Source organism: Aptenodytes forsteri, unplaced genomic scaffold (genome assembly GCF_000699145.1).
Source record: "Aptenodytes forsteri isolate BGI_AS27 unplaced genomic scaffold, ASM69914v1 Scaffold137, whole genome shotgun sequence".
Taxonomy (NCBI): domain Eukaryota; kingdom Metazoa; phylum Chordata; class Aves; order Sphenisciformes; family Spheniscidae; genus Aptenodytes; species Aptenodytes forsteri.
Genome location: NW_008796221.1, coordinates 6,007,725 through 6,032,190, shown reverse-complemented (window position 1 = coordinate 6,032,190; position 24,466 = coordinate 6,007,725). Strand labels below are relative to the sequence as shown.

The 24,466-nt window shown below is 35.6% G+C and overlaps 1 protein-coding gene across 1 annotated transcript in view; it reads right to left on the bottom strand.

Annotated features, from left to right (window-relative positions):
- The window catches only part of PTPN12 (protein tyrosine phosphatase, non-receptor type 12), a 46,665-nt gene extending 22,508 nt beyond the window's left edge, over positions 1-24,157 (bottom strand). The window contains exons 1-10 of the mRNA XM_009289071.1: positions 24,054-24,157; positions 20,359-20,435; positions 19,223-19,318; positions 18,067-18,105; positions 17,200-17,271; positions 14,536-14,595; positions 11,398-11,540; positions 9,854-9,920; positions 9,076-9,153; positions 8,878-8,976 (exon numbers count right to left, since the gene is read on the bottom strand). Of these exons, the coding sequence (XP_009287346.1) occupies positions 8,878-8,976; positions 9,076-9,153; positions 9,854-9,920; positions 11,398-11,540; positions 14,536-14,595; positions 17,200-17,271; positions 18,067-18,105; positions 19,223-19,246 (582 nt within the window). The 5' untranslated portion in view covers positions 19,247-19,318; positions 20,359-20,435; positions 24,054-24,157. The remainder of the gene's footprint in view (positions 1-8,877; positions 8,977-9,075; positions 9,154-9,853; positions 9,921-11,397; positions 11,541-14,535; positions 14,596-17,199; positions 17,272-18,066; positions 18,106-19,222; positions 19,319-20,358; positions 20,436-24,053) is intronic.
- Between the last annotated feature and the right edge of the window lie 309 nt (positions 24,158-24,466).

The following is a 24,466-nucleotide window of genomic DNA, read 5'->3' as shown; positions in this document are numbered from 1 at the left end:
CAACCCCAACTCTCTCAGCCTTTCTTCATAGGAGAGGTGTTCCATCCCTCTGATTATTTTTGTGGCCCGCCTCTGGACCTGCTCCAACAGGTCCATCCATGTCTTTCTTATGCTGAGGGCTCCAGAGCTGGACGCAGTACTCCAGGTGGGGTCTCACCAGAGCGGAGTAGAGGGGCAGAATCCCCTCCCTTGACCTGCTGGCCACGCTTCTTTGGATGCAGCCCAGGACACGACTGGCCTTCTGGGCTGTGAGCGCACATTGCTGGCTCATGTCCAGCTTTTCATCCACCAGTAAGCGATCAGCCAGTAAACTGGGGATAAACGTAACAGTTCAGTTGGCCCCACTGACTACATGTGGAGCTTAGACATGTAGACCACATGCAAAGCCTCTGTTCCAAACCAAATTCTGCGCCTTTTTGTTTCCAGATCTGAGCCTTTGCATTTTGCAACATTAAAGCACACCCTTGCTCAACTTGCCAAATAGCCCAGATTTTTTTTGTATTTATGTCACAATACATTGTTTCTTTAAGTCTGTTACTTCTATTAATAATGATTTTTTGTTTTCCTGGGGTAATGCATAAAAAAACTAATAGCCATATCAGGTCAACTGATCACATTGTACCTTACTGAACTAGGATTATTATCCGTTGGTTGGCTCTCAAAGTGACGTGTACTGTGAAGTAGGTTTTAATACATTTAATGTACTGGGGTTTGTATCATTCTAGCTTCTTAATAAACAACACTGGTTGCAAGTCAAACACCTTCAGAGACTTACTGCATCAGCACTACCTTAACAATCATTCTCAACAAAAAGTGTTGTCATCAAGACATAGTGTCCAAAAAGTCACTGTCCAAAAAAGAATGACAAAAACGGCTAATAAGATATTAAAAAAAAAAGTTATGAAGGCTATGCTTGATCCGTAAACTGAATGCAGGACCTCATTATTTTATCTAGGAACAAAGGTACCCTTTTAAGTCCTTTGTCAGTTTTCCATGACTTAGTGAAAAACATTAAGGGCTCAAAGAACTTTTACAATCTATTTGCAAACTGTTGCAGACACGCTATTTAAAAAAGAAAAAAACAAACAAAAAACCCAAACTCATTTTTTTTTTCCCTAGTCATTGATGGAATGAAACATTACCATGGGACATGGACATCCAAGCCCTCTACCAGCCTCCTCTCAAATATACAGAAAAGCAATTTCCAGCTTTTTGACATCAGATAATGGGTGACCATACAGACCCTTTTGCACTTAACATACATGAAAACGAATTTTATTGCCCTCATTCAGGCAGAGTACCAGTCTGAAGGTTGGTGCCAAAGATGCTGAGACTCACAGTATCCAACAGCAGCAATTCAGTTTCCTGCTCAATGGCTGTGTCATGCTCCTCCCCGCTTCCCTGAGTTGTGCAAAGTAAACTCTGAATCTCTCCCATATGTAGTCATTATTATGGATAGCACTAAACACATTGATAGTGTACTGAACAGGCCCCCTTAATCATAAGTACTAGCAACTAGAGTTAGAAACTAATGCAACTGCATCCTGAGAACAGAGTGGGCTGTTCGCCTTGTTTCAGCACCACAGCACATCCAAGTTTCATAAGGCATAGATATTAAAAAGAGTGAGACTCCACAGGAGGAGTTCCTCCCCCCTTACCACCAACTTCGCCATCCTACAACAGATCAGAAAAGTATTCCAGTTCACTTCCGCCAGCACCGAAGTTTTGAGGAACAGATTTCTTACTTATGCACTCAGTTTTCCAAAAGGTACTGGCAAGGGAAAGGGTGTGCCTGTTGGCTGTGGTGTAGACTGACTTGTCCAGAAAACCAACCAGCAGCTGCATCCCTGTCCTTCTGTGTTTGCGAAGTGAAGTGTTTGTGAACAGAATGTTTCCTGAGATATGCTTTTCTCCCAGGCGGAAGAAAAAGCCTATTAAAGAAGCTAACATATGTCAAAGTATTTTTAAACTCTATGAAACAGCTTCTTACTGTATACTAGTTGAGACAGGCGGAAGTAGCTCAAGAGGCACTGCCATTTTTGCTGCTAGTAATAAAATGTATGGCTATACATTGAAAAAATGTGCATAAACTCAAATGTCTGAGGCACATACACAACCACAGAGAGTTTACAAAAACAATTCTTTAAAAACAAAAACAAAACAAAAACCCCCAAAACCAAAAAAACCACCCAACCCAAAATAAAACACACACACAAAATGTTACTTTTAAATTCAACCCCAGAAGAGAAGTCAGTGGTTACCCCAACTTCATACACTGGGAAAGCTTCAGGCAAATGTGTGCTCAAACGCTTTCACTTCTGCATTAGGTTAAAATCAGGATCGGTTCACTCTGTTCTAGTCACATTAAATCAGGAGCAAGAATGTTACAGGAATTATTGTCACCAAAAAAGAGGTACTTCACTATGCTTAACTAGCTCAACGGACTGATGTTTCTGTGAAGGCTTTGTTTACTTTTAGACAACTCATTCCCCATAAGTAAAGGATTTTTACTTCAAAGGTTGAAGATGATAAAAGTTTAAGGCAGTAACCAAATGCACTAACCCATGCAGGAAAGAAAACAGTGCTCCTATCAACTTTATGCTGCTGCAGCATTTTGAAGTAATCATGCTCAGTTACTACTGGATCTGTTCTTGTTTTTAACTGAAGAAATACTGCTTGCTGAACTCTTCAGAGCAAGTCTGTTACTTGTTCTCAGTTCTGTGTCACAAGAGATAGCGAATGAGCGGTATTTTGAGCACCCTTGAGTGATACCAACTCACAGATTTCCCCTTCTGTCATGTATCAAAATAAGTGAATTGGCAAACATGCAGAACAACTAGCACAGAGCAGAACAGAGGAAGCTCATCTATAAAAGTAAATATAGAGTATCTCACTGGAATAACCACATCCGTTGAGAAGAGCAGATGGCAGTATTAAGAAAAAGCCTTCCAGCCTTCCTAATCACAGCTTATCGACATCAGTCAACACTCTCTTGCTTCTCTAGACAGATGTTGCATTCTCGGGCAGAATATGATTTTCAAAAGTACCAGCTTAGAAAAACCAGGACGACATACGCAGTTCACAAGGGTCATCATATAGAATTTTTTTTTTTTTTTAAAATGGGTTAACAAATGTGCAATCCAGTCAATTAAATAAGTGTTCAGTGCAGCGCCCTGCTTTCTTACAGAAGACACCTATCCTATTGTGGCAGGCTTCTCACTGTAAGAAAACAGAAGCATTAACAATAAGTGGGTAAAAAAAAGAATAGGAGCTTTCCCCAACCTTTGCCTCTATATGCATCAACTGCCAAACAGTTCAAGAGTTCCAATGTCCTCGCTGATTTGAGGGAGCAGCTACTCAGGTCAAGTGAAAATGCTCATAGTTAGGAATTTCTAGGTATTCTGTTAAATTACAGATACATATACATATATGAAATGCGTGTATATCTATGAAAGATTATATTAACAAATGAAAAGACCTTAAGTCAAATACTTAGAATTGCACATTACATCTAGCCTACAACAATGCAGAGTAAGTCATGTTCCTGTGGTAATGCAGAGAAACACGGAATTCTCATGGCAGATGCAGTGTCTGAATTCAACTTGCTGAGGTGACCTAAATTGTGCTATCATCTCCCAAGGGTGGGTCTTTTCCCCATCTACTTCCTCCAATGGCTGAATCACCAAACGGAGCTGTCACTAACTTTGAGCAAATAGAGGATCACAGTTTTAGACTGAGATTTCACAGGCATTGCCTACAATTCAAAACCTTTTGCCCAGGAATTGCAATGCATAATTTTCTTTTGGAACTTACACTGGAAACATTTAATATCATTCAGAAGCTTTCTGTACTGGTAAAGTACTAGCAAATTTACTGCAAAGACTCTTCCAGAAGTAATCTCATGGTTTCCCTTAAAAGGAATTGAGGCATTCCTTTTGCCCTTATCATAAAGCAGCATGGGAACCACAGAGCATCAGCAGATAAAAAGAGAAATACTTCAGGCTGAAATGATACACTCAAATGATTCAGATTAAATAAAACTTTCCAAGCATAGGCAACAAGGTAAATGTCTCTGAAGACATATGATTTTTTAGAATGCTACAATGGCCAAAAATCTCTTTCCAAGCTGCAAAACAGTGAAGAGAATTTGAACAGTGAAGTCTTTTCTCTTAGTTTCCAAACCACTAACATTTTGAATATCAACATTCTTCTTATAGCAGCTGATTCCTCCACAGCTTCTAAAAGTGCAATCAGCCGCAGCAACAGAATTCCGTCACTTTTACAGGAAGAAATACATGAGATACTTGAGAGTACTAGCAATGCCATATTTTGGAGAAAGTGTTTATTAATACAAGCTTCTATTAGCGGATAAGGATAAAACAAGGACTTGCAGTACTGTAACATGCTTGTTACTGTCAAGAGACAAAATTCAACAAGAAGTATTTTTAAAGAGATAGTAAACTTTTTGTTGTTTGTTTTTTAATCAATTGTCCTTTTTCTACACACAGAACATCCAGCTTCACGGAATTCCATCTGGTTCGGACTTTCCGAAACAACCATGGTTCACTTCAAATCATGGCGATTCCTCTCAGGTAACGCACAAAATATTCTACTGATACAAATCTGACTGATACCTTATCAGATGATCAAGACTAATCAGCTTATGTTTCAAAGCTTCCAAACACAAAACCAAATGCAATGTTTTCACAGTAGTACTAACAAAACCAATGATGGTGAGAAGCACACAGTTAATAACTTCAAATATATGACAATATGATCAAGAGTTTCAGTGGGAAGGGGGCTGAGTCCAAGACTCAGTTCCAATTTAATTGTTTCATAACTTAAAAGGGTCCTACTACAGCGGGGGGGGGGCGTGGGTGTGTGTAGAAAAATAGTTCTGATCACCAAATTTAGCATCTGAATCTTTTCTTATCAGAAAAAATGGCTTCTGAGCAGCAATTTCATCTTAGATTTGAAATTTGGCTACTGTGGGGACTGTTGAAAGTACTCTATCTAGTATCTGAAGAAAGCTTTTCTTCATATAATTTCATTTCCACACTTAGCATTATTTTAAGCACATTTATAGTTCTATACATTCACAAAATGTATAACTATATGGTAAGAGTATACAATTACTACCTTTTATATATATCATATGTGCATTTTCTACATGGTTTTGAATCCTTCTGTCAAATTCTAATAGAAATTCTAACCCTATTATAAGGCTATTCGCAAACACTGTATGCGTTTTTTTTGTTGACTTTTTACAGTATTGTTTCCAGCAGGGCAAAGCTGGCAAATTCACAGGAACACATGTTCAGGATTGTGTCTAAGCTATTTCCCTATGAATACTGCTACTTGTTGCCAATCAGATTAACTTTTTACTGTGATGTTACTGGCAAACACTGCTTACAAAGCTGAGGTAACTCAATTCATTTCAAACACTGCTTGAAATGGGAAAAGCAACAAGACAACAGAAGAATGAAACCAACCCTACAGAGTACTCCAACTCTTCAGAGTACTATCAAAATATAATAAATGAAAGATGAAAGAAAATTTCCTCTTCAGTTCAGTAGTGTCTCCTATATATCTAACAGTAATATATCCAAAGTAGGCACATTCTTTTATTTGGAATTGTTTCCACTGAACATAATTAAACCCCTTCACATGTACACTATTCTACAGTTGCTGTAGCATCTGCAGGCAGAGTAAGATCTGGGAAGGAACCTTAGGATATTACATTATATTTAATAAAGTTATTTGAAAACCTTCTGCATCAGTTTGTTTCCTTTTAAAAAACAAAAAAACATTCTGGGATGTATCTTAGTTAAAAAACTAACTAGAACATTTCTGGGGAAAACCAGGTATTATATACAACAGATGCTACATAACAGAGGAAAAAAGGGAGCTTTTTCAGAATAGCAAAAACACTGTCTCAAGCGAGCCTCAAACTTTTGAGAATCTGGTTAAAGCTACAAGCAGATATTTAACCCAATATGTGAGGTAGAAGACTACCTTATAAAATGAAAACAGAAGCTAAGCCTACACCAGTTAATTCCCTGAAGGCAAATTTCCTAACTAACAAACAAATAGTAGCAAATTTGTTTTTAAGTACCAAATTTTTAGATACAGGAACTCTTTACCTATGCGACTTTTTTCCTCAACCCTCCTGCAGAAATGTTCAAGCTACAATATGAAGAAGCATCATTTCCTAACACAAAGAAGGCTGTACCTAGTCAGACTGAAAGATTCGTTTTGCCCTGTTTCCAGCAGTAACCAAAAGGGAACTTACAGGGAAGAATAAGGACAGAGCAGGCATGCACGGATCCTTCCCTAGGATGTTCTCCAACAGTTTGCAACTCTGGAATTTCATAGGTCAGAGGTTGGGCAAATTCACGGAAGAAGATTCCAAGATGATGAGATATTCACCTCAAAGCTATAGGCTTTCAGCTGCAAGGAGCTCTGCAGTTTCATGTTGCATGAAGAACTATCTCCTTTTATATTAAGTCTGCCAGGTCTCATTGATATCCTTTAGAAAAGGTTAACAGAAATCAGCTTTTCACTGTTACTTAGCCTCTATCATACCTAAATTCAGCCATTTCTTTTCCAACTCAATCTGGCTGTTCTTTAGATGGAGCCTTCTGACACCTTTGATCCTTGTCCAAATTTTTAATGCTTGAATTCTGTAATACGCTTTTGAGATAAGCAGACCAGACCTGCAGACAGTATTCAAGTTGCAAGGTATCCACACAATGACATTACGTTCCCTGCTCTTATTAGTTTCCAAATAATTGCTAAAATTCAATTTCCTTTACAACTTATTGGTCACAACCAAGATCATACCCAAGCAAAAGTCAAAACTCACACTCCATCACTGCATATTCAGAGTTGGGATTTCTCCCTGTCTCACCCCCATGCACATTACCTATCCATAACCTATTTACTCTTGTTTTACTACTCAGTCACTCAAATCGCTTAAGATGTGCTACAGACAGCACTTGCCTTTGTTACAGACATAGTATCAGCATACTGTGTCACCTCCTTAATCAGATATTCTGGAATACATGTAAATAATGAGAGACATTTTTGATTCTATGTAAGAGTGCAGACACAGGTCAGATCAAAGTCAAATAACCAGAAGATACAGTAAACTGATCTGCCTATTATTTTATGACTGAAACTCAAGTAATTAGGAATCACTTCTGTACAAAGCTAATAAATCTGCACATTCCAAACCCTATCATGCTCATTCCTCAGAAATAAAATGAAAATTCACAGACCAGCTAGGCTGAGTATCAAACCTGTAACAAATTAAAACAGCCTGCCCTATGCATATTGCATTTAGTCCATCAGGTTTCTTGTCATGACTAAAGACCTCAGAACTATTGCATGAACTGATATAAATTCTTAGGACTTAACAGAAGGGTATATGCCTTTTTTCCAAGAATGAATAACATTTTAGACTTCCTAGAAAGCACAGTATAGAACAGCTAAACCCCTAAAATTAAAGGGATGCTTAGTAATAAAGGCAGACTTAAAATTCCTTCCAGATATTTCAAAGTATGAGTAGTATCTTCAGAACCCTCCCTCTAGAGAGCTATAGAGCCTACACCAATTAGGTACTGAAGGGACTGATAAAATTACTGAATAAACAAAACACAGTCCAAGGATAAAGGATGGTACGCAGTTCTGGACTGGGGGGTAAAGAAAGAATATATTGATCCAAAAAGCCACTTTTCACATAGTGCCCAGTAGCAGCCAAAAAACTGTATCTGAACATAAAAAAGGGAAAAAAACCTAGGGGACATGAAATTTAAAGTGGAAGGACAGAAAGACAGAAAAATCCTCAAACACCGTGATTACCAATGAAGAATATTATTTTCCCAAGTTTTTGGTATTTTTTCCTTTGTTAAAAGGGTAGAGTATGAAGCTTCCTGACAAAGGCATTTTAAAGTTCTTTCCCCCAGTCTGTTCCAGTGCAAACAGTACTTCAACACAATATGAGAACTTAGTAGGATCATTCATTGCCAGTCCTGCTCAACTACAACAAGGCTGTGTTGGGCCAAGACCAAGGCAGTACGCAACAGCACGTAATATCCAAGTCTCAGTTGAAGAGTCAGATCAATGCTTATCTACTGGTTTAATACTGGGCCTAACACCACATTGCGGGGAAGGAAGAAAAGAAAACTTCAGTGAAGTTTTTCCCTTTCAAGAGTTTAACCTAAGCATAGATCAGATCGAATTCATCTATATACACATAGGTGTATTTATTTATTTTTATTTATTTGAATATGTATGTTTATTTAAATATTACATTTATTTAAATATGTATATTTATTTTTATTTAAATATGTATATGTTTATTTATATAAATATGTATATGTAAGCTGGAGTTTTATTTTTAACTTGCTCTATCATACTCTTTAACAAGTAATTTGCAGAAGGTCAGGCTTAGACAAGATTTCATTTGCTGCCAATGCATCAGAATTAGGGTAAGTAATGCCAATCAAAGCAACAGATCAGCTGTCAACTACTGCCACCTCACCAAGGTAAAGGCATGTTTTGCAATTTAAATATTGAGTTAGAGTCCTGCATTTCATCCATACTAGAATTCTTTCTATTGCTTCCCCCGTTGCAATTGCATTTTGTATGTGTGTGGTAAATATTCCTTTAATTATCTGACTCAACTTTTACAACCAAGTCCAAGTTGAGTACAGGCTAGCTGTCTCAGCAAAAACCACTTGTAGCCCAAACAAGTTCTGTATGCACCTTAACACCATTGAACATTTAACTTAAAAAAGCTAGACTTTACAGGAAAATCTTGATCAGAAGCTAACAGCTACAACTGATTGAAACTCATATGGGAAAAACACATACCACTCCATCTGCAATCTTCCAGTCTGCACAACTTTCGTATTTTTGCAGTTGCTTTTCAAACAGTTGTGCTATGGCTCGATGGACAAGTTCATACTGCTCCTAGAGTAGGTTACCAGATAAAAATTAGTGCATGAGATCTTTACAAAGAATGATGGTATATTATCATATGATAAAGATCCATTTTAAAACAAACTATACCTTTGTCTGCACTGCAGAATGCCTTTGTGTCCTCATTTCCTGTATTAAATTAAATACATTGAATTCTTCAGGTATTTTCTGAAATACAGAAGGAAGTCAATTACATTGACATAACTGTTTGTTAAAACAGCAACACAAAAGCTGTTAGACATCCAAAAGTATATTTAACTTCTGTAGGTAAAGCCAACCTGTTCTCTCCACGTTGCACCTATTCAGATTTTTTTTTAAAAAGCAATTACTCTCCAGAACTGGCTTTAAACATTTGATTTAGACCAGGAGAGAGCATTTCAAGTATTTTGAAAACAAGACATCCAATGAAAGCATTAATATGACACTGCAACCAGTGATGCTTAGACCAGATGAGAGCATTTCAAGTATTTTGAAAACAAGACATCCAATGAAAGCATTAATATGACACTGCAACATCAGTGATGCTTCATAACCTAAAAACCCCAGAATGAAGTTATCCCTGTACACTTGAAATATCAGGCTTTAGGAGATTAAGCAGAGACATTGAAAAAGTTGAATTCAAAATCACTTCAGAGTGAAATATATTAAAAAAATATTTAGAATTTTACAGTGGCTTTTTTAAGATAAAAACTTGCTGTCAAAGGAAAGTAGTTCATACTAGAGCATGAATGCAATGAAACTAAACATCCAACCTGTCAAGAGTTCTGGAACGTCTTACAACATTTCACTATTTTAGAACATTTGGGAGCTCAATCACTATTATGAAATGATCGAATGCCACAAAATTCCTTCTTTTAAGATTCCTTACCCCAGCTTTAAGCAAATTCCATGTATAATCTATGGCACAGATGGCTCCTGTTCTTCCACACCCTGCACTATGAACATAAACAGTTAGGTGTGTTAGAAGTTATTTTAATTTGTTAAGAACACACTATAAAGCTTTATATTTCCAGAATCCACGTCAATAAAAAAAATATATCAAAATCCCTCCATAATTTTAAAGGTCCCCCACCCTGCCACTATAGTGTCTTAAAAATAAAAAGATTAGCAGTGCAAAATGCAAAATGGAGCACTGAAGTTTTTAAAGCAAGTTTTTCATAGCCAATTGGAACTACAATCATGAAAGATGCTTCAATGCTGACATTTTTATCATCTCTTTCGTCACACTATTCCTAGTTACCACTGCTTGAACAGTAGGGATTTTGTCGAAGTTTTGATAGATATATGTCACATGGCAGATCAGAATACGTTTAAAGACTTCCGACATTTTTCTGATTTAGTATCATATCTGTATTTTCTGCTTTTTATCTAAAAAACTTAAATCTGAAAGTTATAAAAAGTGACAGTGAACTATCACATTTATTCTTCCTAATAGTATGAATTTCTCTATTTTACACATAAAGAGTTATAATACATATTTATTACGTTATAATTATACTGTTGTAAAGAACCAACCTTCTCAACTGTATAGACATTCAAGAGAAACAGGACAAAGTGAAATGGTTTTCAGTGCTAAGTAAGTTTTTTATGGTTTTAGACCTCAATTACTTAGAGTGACAAGTTAAAAAAGAATGCCGTTAAAGACAGCAGATTGCTATACACTTTAAGAGAATAACCAAGCTCTAAAGAGTTGATAAGCCCCAAAAATTTAACATTTCCTGGCTTATGAATCTGAATTCAGTTTTTCTGACATATAATACATTAACTTTTGTTGCTTTAAAAAGTATCAAATATCATAGGTAAGAACTTTCCATAGAAATTGTCAGAAACTGTCAATTCACCAAAACATTTTCATGGCAGTTTAGTTTCAACAGCTCTTCTGTTAGCCAAATTTCAGGTCAAAGATGAACCTGCTGCTCAGAAGCAAAGACCTACCAACCGGAAACTACAGCTTTTTCTCTGCTGATTGGAGAGAATTTTGTCATATTAGAAAACAGACAGAAAATTTCTTAGGTAGTGATTCACCTGCTATGTAGTCTCTCCTATTGAGAATGGAGCCTTCACTCCCATATCTGATTTGCAATGATCTTCAAAGTCTATTTTGTCCTAATGAGGATTTAAATGTCTTAAGAACCACAAAACGGTTTCCCTTTCAAAGACTAATTCTATTCTGATGGATATTCTGTCTTAAACTGAAACAGAAGCAAAATTTCACTGTGGCATGAGTTTTAAGATAATGAAGACTGTATGATTTTGAGCCAAGTTTTGACATGAGGAAATATTCTTTTTTTAGAAAACTAAAATAAATAAATAAATTCTGATTTAGAATCAAACTAGTGCATCTCATACCAAAAGTCTAGACTTCAAAAAATTAAAATGTATATAAACTTAAAAAATAAATATATTTGATACCTGCAGTGTATGCAAATTGGTACATCTTCATGTTCCTGGTATTCTCTCATCAAGCTGATCATGTCCAGAATAGAATCAAAGGACGAAGGGACATCATGGTCAGGCCAGTTAACATAATGAAATTGATAGACACTACGAGTCTCCTAAGGGAGAGGGAGGGAGAAAGGTGTTAATGATAATACGTATTTGAGGAGTTTGTATGAAATAATTAGTTCTATGAACCTTCACTTTTTGCATGATTAAGCGTGGACAAGCAAAGCCATTTACTGTATTAAAAAAAACCTACAGCTTATACAACTTAAAAACAAAAGGGAATTTCTGAAGTAGTATTTTGAGTGCTGCTAATGCATAGGAGAAAGCGCTATGGGACAGTTCACAGAAGCACCTCTCTATAATATATGGGTTAAAGGACCCACAATGTTGCACTGTGTTAAAAGATTCTCTGTCCTTACAGTTTTAAAACTTTGAAAGGGAGAAAGAAAGGGGAAGAACACCATGAAAGGTTCTTTTTCCAATCGTACTCCAGTAACTTACATTGGGAAAAAAATGCAGGTGGGGGTGGTGTTTGTTGTTGCTTTGTCACATTACAAAATAAAGTGTGTGTGGGGATGTGCACGCACACAGAGAGGGAAAATAAAAAAACGAGAGAAATAATTCAGGCCATATCTAAACATGGATCACACTTGCAACAACAGTAGGTACACTTTTATTCTAGTTAGCTCACATTACAATAGTACTAAAAACAAGTAAGAAGCAGGCTTTAGAACAGCCTAGTTACTCAGCTACCTGAATCCCTGAACGACCAAATCCTCTTTCTCATCATTATCCAAACCATCCGCAGTATAGCTAGTTCTACTGCAGATTTCCATGCTGTTGTCACACCTCTGGATTCTAGTATGCCCTGTATACTAGAGTAATAGTATATATATAAAATAATATATATAATGTACTAGAGAGGCATATGAATTTTTTGATCAACATTACAGGTTACAAGTTTCAAGACCTATGCTACCTTCTGTTTAGTTATTTGAGAAGCAACATAGTGGGTGTCTTGAGCACGGAAATTTATATACTCCAATTGAACCAACTATTTTTGATGCTTTACTTTTGCCAGACCTGTGGAAGTGCTGTAGCTTGTAAAAACAAGAGAAAATCCAGCCTAAGAAAAGAAATCTTAAAAATCCAACTGATTATGTAAAACCAATGCCATCAGTAAGGAGGAAGAAAACTTACAGCTGCCTATTAACATCCACCAAGAACTTCCACTTAACTACATTTAAAGAGACAAAAACAGAACTGAAAAGATATCAAAAACCCCAAAGCAGAACCTACATGACTTTTAATACCTGCATATCATGAGAACTGGTTACTTCAGAAACTGTAGCTAATTTATATTTGCTTGCATATACTATACTAGCAAATCACGTTTAGCTACTTGACTTCCATGAGTTCTGTTCCAGTCAATTTTTATAGGATGCCTGTGTACTACATAAAAACTAAGTAGTAACAAAAAGCTACAGTTTGCACTATGCTTTGGTCTTAGCAAAGAGACCAAAGTTTATGTTCCTTTAAGGAACAATATGACTGAAAGGATTAACAAGATACATTGATATTCAACTTATGTTAATTAAGTGCACCATATCAAAAAAATGTTGCAAACCCCACAGTTATTATGCAGTTAATTTCTGCTATCTAAAAAGTTTCACAGCACAGTCAGTTATGAGCATTCAAGACACACCAATAGAAACGAACTGATTAAATTCATGCATCCGACTGCAAGCACCTAGCAAGCTACTGCAGACAAAAGATTACCCCCAAAAATTATCCCCCTGAGGATTAAACAGTTTTCATAACTGTTCTGATATCAGTTGTTAAAATGGAACAAAGCACTGCTAAAGAAAACATAACCGTAAGTGAGACTAACCTGTAATAAATCATTTCGTAATACAGGATGCCAATTAAAATGACAGATATTCTGTAAAACAGACTGCCAACCTTCATGTTTTTGCAGGACAGCTCTACACTTATTTTTATTTACTGGCAGTTGCTTTTCAGAAAAATAAACAGTCACCTCAAATCTGACACTTCAGTATAAGTTTGCAAGAAAGGCTTAAATCATTCATTCTTAACACTTATATGAGAATGCAAGTGCTTTTATTTCACTGAAAATATCACAATTTTCACAATTAACGTAACATACTCAGTTTATGAAGTAGGTCTCTGTTTTACAGTAGTTTGTGTCATAAGTTTTCACTAAGATGAATAAACTCAGTTTCTTCCATAAAGAGACTAGTTGTAACCATTTACAGTTGCCAGTTTAACAAACAGTGTAAATGAATTGGTTTACCAGAATACTTGTCTGGTAAGACAGTTCTATATCTTGAACACTAGGATATCAAATCATCAAGAATTCCCAAGTCTTGAGCTCACTTTTAAAAGTACATTTCTATCTTGACCCCTGAATATATTACATACATGTCCCCCATGCAGAAGTCCCCCAAGCAAAAAGATAATGCAACTCAATTTAATCAGGAACATTCTGTATTTTTCATATATACTTCAATTCCAAAAAGAGTAACTTTTCAGAAGCTAGAGTGAGAAACTTTGGGGGGGGGGGAAAAAAAAATCTCTAAGTTGTTGTCACTCTTGCTTTATTTTTATTTGGCAGTACAAGTATATGAACAGGCATCAGAAATATCTTTTAACATTGTAAAACCCTCTTGACAATAAATGAAAGCATAGGGCAAATTCTAACAAGTACACATACTTTACTCAAAAAGAAGCTAACTAGAGGAAACAGGTTTTTTTGACAAGTTTGATTCCATTTCTCATCATATTTTCAGTTGGGGTAAACAGTGAAATTCTCCTAGGGTGACAGAAGCTTTCTAGTTGTTAACACATGCTATTGAAGACCATCACACCTTTGGCTAACCAAGAACACGTATAAAAGACAAGAGCTTCACTACTCTTTCCTTATATACCGAGCTTTTAACATCACTTCTAAACTTAATGATTTACATACACACAGAATCAGCACCTAAAAAAATGACGATATTTTCATGAGTTTCCTCCATTGTATCATTTTAGAGACCTTTGAGCAACCATTAAAGTTGAGACCAGAAGTGATCGTATACTTACATTTTGAAATTCAAGTAATAATGTTCTAATGAAGTAATCTGTTCTTGCTTGCTCAGCTTCCTAAACATGAGAAAACAGTAATGAATTGGAAGAAAAGATCAATATGCAGCATATCTGATATAACTAAAAAGCTAAACTTTAAACTCAGGTGTCTTTTTTTTTTAATTTACTGGTTTTGTACCTACGTTTTCCCCAAAAGATGGGCAAACAAAACATTGATTTTAAAATAGCAGCAACTTCGCTTGCTACACAAGATATCTGTGAAAGATGTTACTTTTACTTAAAATAAAAATGTGAGTTTTCCAACCAGTGTCTAGCCTGCTCCTGAAACCATCAATAAACCTTGTAAGAGTATTTCAAAGTACTTCTTTTGCTTTATTTCTCCATACATTTATTTAATTTACAGATTGCCTCCCACAGCCATCCTTCTATAATGCTTCTGCTGTATAAGCTTTAGCCTCTTATCACTCTATCCTGTGATATCTCCTTTCATTTCTTCCCCTTCTGTTATTTTCAATTAAGGGTGCATCTGAATGGATCATTGTAATTATCTTGGTTGTGGCCAAAAAGCATAGCTTTAGGCTCCCAGAATTTTCAAATATGCCTTTGGAACATCAAGGAAAGTTCATACTGTAGACACCAAACAATACTACTGTACTTAAAATATCAGTAATATCACAATTTCAAGATGCCTTTAAAAGCTTAGCATTACAGCTTCCCACAGTGAATTTAGGAGACTGCATATATGTTTCAATGTGGTTCCTATCTGCTACTGAGAATTTACCATTTTCCATCAAGAACACAATTGCAACACCTTGCAGGTTTAAAGGAGATAGTGCATAGCTAGCAGCAATGGAGCCCATATATACCATTGTACCCAAAGGTAATACATTCTCAGCTGTAGCTGATAAGTCAATTACAATGTACAAATGTACACACAATCCCTTTTCACAAATACTTGCCAGGTATGTGACCATCACCCACTAGGTACAGGGGAAAACAAACAAACAAACAACACACCAAAAAACCAAACCCACAAGCCAATGTTTAAATCAATTTAAGGTAGGAAAAGGCTATGCAGAACCTTTATAGACTAAAATTTGTAAGTATATGCTTTCCTGACAAGATGAACTTGAAGTGTACTTAGTTCTTGGTAGACTATTTCAAAGTAGAATTAAGAATAGCTCAATAAACTGGCATGTTTGTTAGCTCTTTCTGAACACCTTAAAGCACTTCAGTTAGAAAATAGCAGCAATTCCTGTCCAAACCCACGTAATTTTGAGTTAAGGACAAGAAAAAAAAAGTTTTGAGATCAATTTGGAATGGATCAGTTCCACTGTTTTAGAATAAGTGAACAGCTAAGGCCAATCATGAAGTCCAGCGTAAAAAGTTCACAGTAAGATCACTTACACTGATGATGGTTATACTCAACACTTTAATGCCAGGTTTCATTCATATCCTAATAGTAACTAACAGAACATAATAGAACCTGATTAAACTACCAGGTGGTAAGATTAAAAATAAAGACACATAAACAGGTGTGTACAAAGGCAACTGGATACTATCCCACACCGAAGGAATGCTGATCATATTGATTTTGGGGGCTATGCTCCCACACACCATATCCTCACCCATACCCTTAAAACATCACAATGATGTGAATTTCTGCTATGTAAGTGGTCCCTTTTTGTGAAATGGTAATTGCACCATGACTTCTTTTACTATCCATGTTTCTCTACCGAGGAAAGATGATTGCACAAACCCATTGGAGTATACTCTTGTGCGATGCTGAGATGACAGGTGCCAAAAGAAAGATTACTTTCAACTCCCTGCTGTGCTTGGTGTAGGAGATATTCACAGTCCCTCTTCCTGCCTACTAATCTGCCAGAAATACTTACGTTACCATTTATGAGCAAGTATCAAAACTGGAAGAGGCTCTAGTAGCTATGCTCAGAGATCAGAACTCCTGATAACACTGACACAACATGCAGTGGAAACATTCACGTTTCCTCCATCTTTCTGGAATCATAGCTTACTTGACAGTTAGCCCCCAGGAATTCTCCAGGAAAAGATCCAGACCTCATGGTGATCTGCTACTTATTTTTGTTTTGATTTTAAAAGCAACAATAGAAGCAAAGGAAGTATTTTCAAATAAACCTGTATCTGTTAACCAACAGAAACAAGTTAAAAAAAATCAGGAGTTTAGTTTCCATTTTCTTTATTCATGCTAATTAAATTTATGTAACTTAAAGAAAATAACCTGTTCCAGTGTTACTTTTATTTCTCATGCACAGCCAGAACACACAAGTCATAACGGAGAGAAACAACTGCATGAATAGTATTTCATTTGTTGAGTATGATACAGATATTCAAAACTACATCATGTAAAGCTAAAGAAATGCTCTTGTATCTTTTTATGTATCAAGGCACACAGGTTCCCTACTTTTTAAAAAAAAAAAAAATCATGGAGGATTCAAAAAACCACACAGCTTAGATACACACATTGTTTTCCACTGCATTCCTTTGAGAGTCTTTGTGTAAAATTTGGTACCAAACAATTAAAACCATCATTTGTTTTGTAATACAAACTGTTTGTTGAACAGTTATTTTAAGTTACAAAAGCATTAAATCCTTCAAAATTAATTTATAAAGCTTTATACTTACACAAGAAACACGAAATGGTCCAAAAGTTACAGCTGCTTCTCCATAAAGAGGCCAGTAACGTTCACATTTTTTCTGTTAAAGCAAAGAATCCTAATTTAATTCATGTGTAGTACTGAAAGATGATGATTAACAGAAACAGAGCAGACAAAATTATAATCTCAAATGCCTTATTCTTTCTCTTATTCAGTGCTTTTCCTTAACATCTGCCTACTGGTGCCTTGCTGGACGTCTTTTAAGACAGTAAAATGTCTTTTCTTTTGGATACCAAAAGAAGAACAAAACCAAAAACCCAGATGACCAATAAATACAGCCAAAAGACACTTTGCAAATTAAGACATGAGCTTCATGACTGCCTACATACGCGCAAGCACGCATCATATAGAGGGAAGCAATGAGAGCTAATTTAGTTTTTCTGAAAGTCTGGAGTTCACAATTCTGGACCACATTTTTTTTTCCTTCTCAGATCATAAGAATATAGCAGAGACATTTAAAAGATAGATTGCAACTGTGTCAATTGACAGGAAATTCTGAAGGACTCAGGATTTTGATAGCTGGCCTACATCCCACAAAGAGCAAGATTTTTTCCTGTAGCAACACAACCAGAAACAGACCATTGGTACAGTTCTGTATAGAAACATGAATATTCCACTGAGATGACACCTAAATAATAATGTAACACTATAAATGAAGCAAATAAAAGCAGTCGCATTCACTATTTTCTATGCATACAAATATAAGGATAGGCATTCTCATTCAATCTGGCAGATTATTTTTACAGTTATGGATTTGGCATATGAAGCTTCACAGGTATTGGCATATTGCCCTGCATGGGCAATGCTCATTTAGTTTTGCATTTAGTATACATACCCTTCCCATTTCAAATTCTCGACAGGCCATTACGATTATCTGAAAAGAAAGAAAGATGCTTGAAGTTAGCTGGTTTTAGATCAAGTAAATTCACCAACACTTTACTGCTTGCTTCCATCTGGGCAGATACTGATACTCCTTAATTGGTTACTACTGAAGAGACTAATTAATACTTTTTTCCTACCTGCAGATGCACGCTCTTTTAATTCTAAAATAGTACCCAAGTTTTATCCTGCACAAAATAATCTACAACGCTAATACAACATTTTGAGACACATAGGTACATTTGCTTAAAATGACAGACTGCTTAAAATAGGTGCAAAAACCTATTTAAAAAAACAAGAATCTGATTTCTTAGGTGAAGCTATTTCAGATACATTAATGTGAATAGCACAATAAAAATGCACCAACAGGTAAGCTATTTGTTACAATAAGTAACCATGATTTAAGTGTGATAAAAAATATTTTCAAAAATCATAGGTACATTTGCTTAAAATGACAGACTGCTTAAAATAGGTGCAAAAACCTATTTAAAAAAACAAGAATCTGATTTCTTAGGTGAAGCTATTTCAGATACATTAATGTGAATAGCACAATAAAAATGCACCAACAGGTAAGCTATTTGTTACAATAAGTAACCATGATTTAAGTGTGATAAAAAATATTTTCAAAAATAATTTGTTGAACATATCCAATTTTAACACTACTTAAAAGTTAACTCCTGACAATAGCTGTTTAAACAGATGTAGAATATATAAACCAATAAGTAACCCAAAATTAGCAAAAATAGAAAGGTAGGCCTTTATTTTTTTTGTTTCACATGCTGCTTCTGTATCTGATTTTGTCAGTCCACATTAAGTCAGAGTTGTAAGGTCTCCTACAGGATAGATGTAACCAAGCACCAAGTTATTCATAAATATGCATGATTTCACAGTAATTCAATGAAATCATTACTTTGAATTTACATTATTAAATTGAGTAAGTAACATTAATGATATATAGAATGCTATTTAAACTACAAAACCAAGATTTGAGAAGAAGGAAATGGACTAAATCACTGTCAACATTTTTGATAACAATAGCCAGCTCAGGTAAAAGATACATTGTGCCATGAAATAAGATAATACCCAATTTTTGTTTTTAAGTAGGTACTTACGGCAACATTGTATTCCCATATCATCCGCCAGAAGTCTATTACTGTATTTGCTAATGGTCCCTGGGTAGCAACATATGCTTTTGGCCCATGTACTCCCTAGGATTGCACAAAGGAACCAGTAATGTTTATAAAGAAAATTTATCTGCACTGAATAAAAAAGGCTTTAGGTTATAATCATGTAAAATTAGAATATCAGGGGGTTTTGATACAACAGGAAGGGTGAATATGAAATATGAGTCCCATTTACATTAGTAGGAATTTTGCTGATGATTTCAAGGGGGCCCAAGATTATAACAGCTACTGTGCTGCCAGAGACTATAACAGAAAATAATAAGTTTCTGTATGTTCAGATTCTGAAGATTCCTTTTAAGTCCACATTTACTTTGTTACTCAAACATTTAATTATGAAAATTTGAAAATCTTTCTGCTAAAAAGTATCCCCTTGAGCAAATTTAAGTTTCCCCCCTCCCAATAATACATTTCAAAAATCCAAAATTTTAAAATTTGTTTTATATAAAGCTTGAAGACGTTTACATTCAGCTTTCCAAGCTAAACATTCAAGAAGTGAGATTTATAGGAACACCTGTTTCTGAATAAGCATTACTGTGTAGAAGCAGCATCAGAATAAGGCTACAAGGAAAGCCCAAGATATTCACACTTTGAAACAAAAGCGTAACAGGCTTTTAGCCAAATTCTGGCTTCTCTTTAAGCATGTTAGATATAATTCCATTGTCACACTTCTGCCATGAACAGCAAGAAGTGCATATTAACATACACAACTTGTCAAACGCCTCATTTATGATCCCTAAAAACAGCCTCTCAAAATCTGGTATTTTTAACACTATCAACTGCTAACATAATCATATCTGAATTTTCCTATGGTATAAAGTTCCAATTTGGTTGCCTGTCACTTTAAAATGAGGTATTTTATATTATACTTACACTTAGAGTAATATTATAACTTTAAAAATTGCTTTATAAATGGCATCATGTTTGCAAATTTATTCAAGCCATAATAAAAGAAAATCTTCCCTCATAGCTTTAAATTCTTATCTCAGACTATAATATTAAAACTGCACTGATACTAAATAAAAGCTTAAAAAGAATTTAAGAACTGTTAAGATAGTAATACATACCTTAATAAAGTTTGCATTGATGTAGTCTGAATCTTGTGGGGGAGTTTTTAAGGTCAGTTTAACCCGGCTATGATCAACTACAAGAAGAATTTTTTTTTTTAAAAAAGGAATGTAAATCAATATGTAACAGTAACTATAATATATATAGTACATATTATATGTATAGAAGAAATTAAGCATTAAAGAATGTTTCCCAAAGGTAAGTCACACAAGCAAGTCAGTCAGTTAATTTAATTTACGGGTAAACCAACTCAGGTAGGGATAAGCAGAGTAGCTCCCACTGGTATGTGCTTCAGATGCTCAAGTTTACAGAGTACCAACTACTGGAGTTCCAAGAGCAATTCATTACAAAGGGGCAAAATTCAATTCATCAGAAGTAATCAAAATTGTAGTTACACAATATTAACACAGATCATGATAGTCAGAATTAAAGGCACATTTACAGAAAGCAGAAAGAATAAAATACCAGTGCATAATTAAAGCAGCCGTCAGGTCTTAAAGTCTCTGCCAAGGAGGACTCCATCAAGTATTACAACATGAAACATGCACTGGAGTTTATTGCTCAGGCACAGACTGACTTCTATCCCCTAAACACTGGGCTAGGCACTTTGCTGGGGCACTTCTGAACTAGAAGCAGCAGATTCCTTCATTTAGGGGGTTTTGACATTTCAAGTTTCTGCCTCAAGCATTACTGACTGCCTCAGAGAAAGCTTCTTATAAAAACAGCAGATCTTTGGAGACCAAAATCCTCAGCAGTCTTAAAAATAGCCTTTATTACTTGTTGACAGAATAAACTAAACATCTTGGAATTCTTTTTGGCATTGAAAAAAAATTAAGTACATCTTTAATACAGAAACAACTTGATGATTCTTACTAAGGAGGAGGGTAGGTGGTTGGCAGGTTCCAGCTGTTCTTGTTACCAACACTTCCTAGCTATCACATAAAAATCATTCAAACTATCTCTATAATACAGGCTGTTTTAGTTGGATCAAAAAAATTATCTTCGAACTGGGGAACAGAAGTATCTGCAGAAACAGCATATGCTCGAGCAATTTCTGTTACTTTCTGCTCCCAGGGTCAGTTCCTCAACCACAAAACAGCAGCTAAAACTTTTATTAAGGCTAAATTAAAGAAAAAGCATAAAGAATGAGTCTATTTAAAAAGAGGGAGTATGGTTGGTTGGTTTTTTTTTTTTTTGTCAAAACATCACTGGTAATAAAACAGGGAACCGTGCCCACAAGAAGTACATGCTAAGAGTTATTTCTATACAGAAAGCTCTTTCAAAAAGCTTCCAAGATACTTGCTTCCAAGATGGCGAAATTTTCTGCCAGAGTCCTGATAACATGCGAAAAATGTTTGTGTTACCATGTAATGCTTCCTAAAAGAGCAGAAGTGTAGATTACAAGACATTTATATCACAGATCTAAAGACAACACACTCTCACATAAAGACATAGAGAAACCCTTAAAACATATTACATAGTATTACAGTCATACCTATAATGTAAAAGTGAGAACACTTTATAAGCATGCAATGGTGTCACAGACTTAATACTAAAACCTACTTTTAAATGGCAGATCAGATGAATTAAAGTTGTGGGCTAATAAGGGCTCTTATCTCCCAGCACAGTAGATCAAAAATTCTAGTTTCCAAATGTCAACGTTTCCAGCCTGCCTGTATCTGCCACAGCTCAGCTCTTTCAGAGTTTTAGGTCAGGAATAGAATTCTCCAAGAAAAATTCCATTGCCGGTTCCAGGTTCAAAAGATTAAGTGCTTGGATATTTACATATAGCTTAAAGGCTCAGGTCACAATTACTAATTGGTGTCTTCAGGTAACCAGTGAACACCACGTTTCCTTCATCATTTAGGATGGCTTAGTAAACTGTAATGTGAACATGCACACATCTTTTACTCTGAAGCCAGTGTTGAGTTAGCATTGAGGTACTGATCTCTCTGGTAGCAGTAACAATTTCTGATAAATATAGCACTAATGTCCGATTAAGGTACATTTGTAAGTTCTTTTCTGGATTTATGAGAGATAGGCAAAGTATCATCCCCCTTCCTCCTCCAAAACATCTCCTGGCTTTCATTTCTGTCAAGCTGGTCTCCCATCACTTTATTGTTGGAACCTTTGGATGTTTGAAGTTAAACTTGCTTTAACTGAAAATATACCTTCAATTTTCCTCAATGCCAGCTTTGAGGTTTGCTCATTTTCCCCACTGTGATCTGTGTACCCTTTCAGATCCCAATGACTCAGTTTTTATTTTTATGTAGATGAAAGAAAAGCACATCTACCACTCCAGTTGCAGCCATTCACTACTGTACCAGCTATTAAGTGTCTCATGGATTCAGCCCACATGCTACCAAGATTTTGCTGTATTGTTCATGATCTACCACAATGCCAGCACGGAAGAAAGAGTATAATAACTCTTAATAATAAGATGACAATAACAACTTCCCCTCTTTTTCATTCCATCCATTAAACCTTTCCTCCTAACTAAAAAAACAAAACAAACAAAACCCCTAATGATATTTAACTATTTTGCTGCAGTTGAGCTTAGTACCACACTACTCTTCAAAATGTGATGTATGTTATACATAGATCCTCCAGCAAAATTTGAATACATGTGCCTTTCCTTCCTTGCAGCAGCAAGCGCTATGCCCACCTCATTAAAAAACCTAGGGCCTGTGGCTTTAGGGCAAAGTTTACTGCTGGAAGCATTGCTCCAAGCGTTGATAAACAGTAAAAATTCCAGCACTAGAAAAACAGAACACACCAGTATACAACAATCTGAAACACACAGTAATTCACTGATCTTATTACTAGAACACATTTTGAGAATGAAAGCTAATGATGCTTAAGACCATTTTCAACTTCAAATTGGTTATAAACCTCCTAACACTTCTGAGAAAGCTAAGCAGAGTAAAATGTATCTGTTGCTAATCTTCTGGGATATGAAAAATGGCATTTGTCAGAAGACTATCCTTTAATCTCACTGTCAGCTGTTCATATTGAGAAGCGCAGTGAGAGCTGCTGAAACACACGGCCTCATGAGCTACACAAAGTGGGCTTTTAACAGGCAATCTTGTCATTAGAGACCACTGATCTGTTATATCCACACATTGGTGGTTTTAAAATTTAAATTCTGATCTGACTCTTGTTTTCTGTGTTCATACATTAAACAGAATTTCATTCGGGCTCTAGCAAAATACAAACCAAAGATAATCCAGCACTGAAAGTTCTCTGACACCGTTTGCAGGATGCAAACAAGCAAAAAAGATCTATTTTATTTCAAACCACAAAGCCAGGTTCCCTAAGGCTCCTTAAAATTTCATCTAGAGTTTATGCTGACATTTGTTTGTTTTCTACCATGAATGACATGCTCCTAAGGAAAAAATACAGTTAAGCACCTAGTAAAGTTCTAGACTATTCCAAGCTAAAATGAAAATGTGAGCTTGATAGGGCTTGGGACCTAGCACACATTTTATCTTTAGGCGATAGCTCTCCTAATAAAATATACAAATGTTTGCTTCCTTTGCCTTCCAAGTTAAAAATAAAAATTTTATGAAAGTTATCTTTCAGCAAATTATCTTCAATTTTGCCTTTCAGTAATAGCTAAATAGTAAAATTCAAAATACATTAATAACAACAAGCACTTGCCTTTGTCTTCTGTTAACATGTAAATCAGACTTACATGGCAATATATCCTTGTATCTATTCTTTTTAACATTTTCTTCTTTTTCTCCAGTGGCTGTTGGGTAGATCTTCTCTGTTCTGTATTTTGTTGATAATCTTCTTAACCTCTGAAATAAAACCATTTATGTTATATTTTCAAGTCTCAAGACAATAGAAACATCACTAGGTATTAGCTTCATTGATGAAGTGTAAGAAGATCACCCAAAAATACCTCTTCTCTCCTTTACAATATTCACTATGATGAAGTTAAAAAAAAATCTAGTTACCCAGTACTTTCAGCTCATCAGCAGTTTACTACCAAATTGAAGCCAGTTCTATACATCATGAGACATGGAACTCTGGAAAAGCCACTACAGCAGCAGTATGGAATACGGCTATATTTTATTTAAGAAATACACTGCCCTGTTCGGG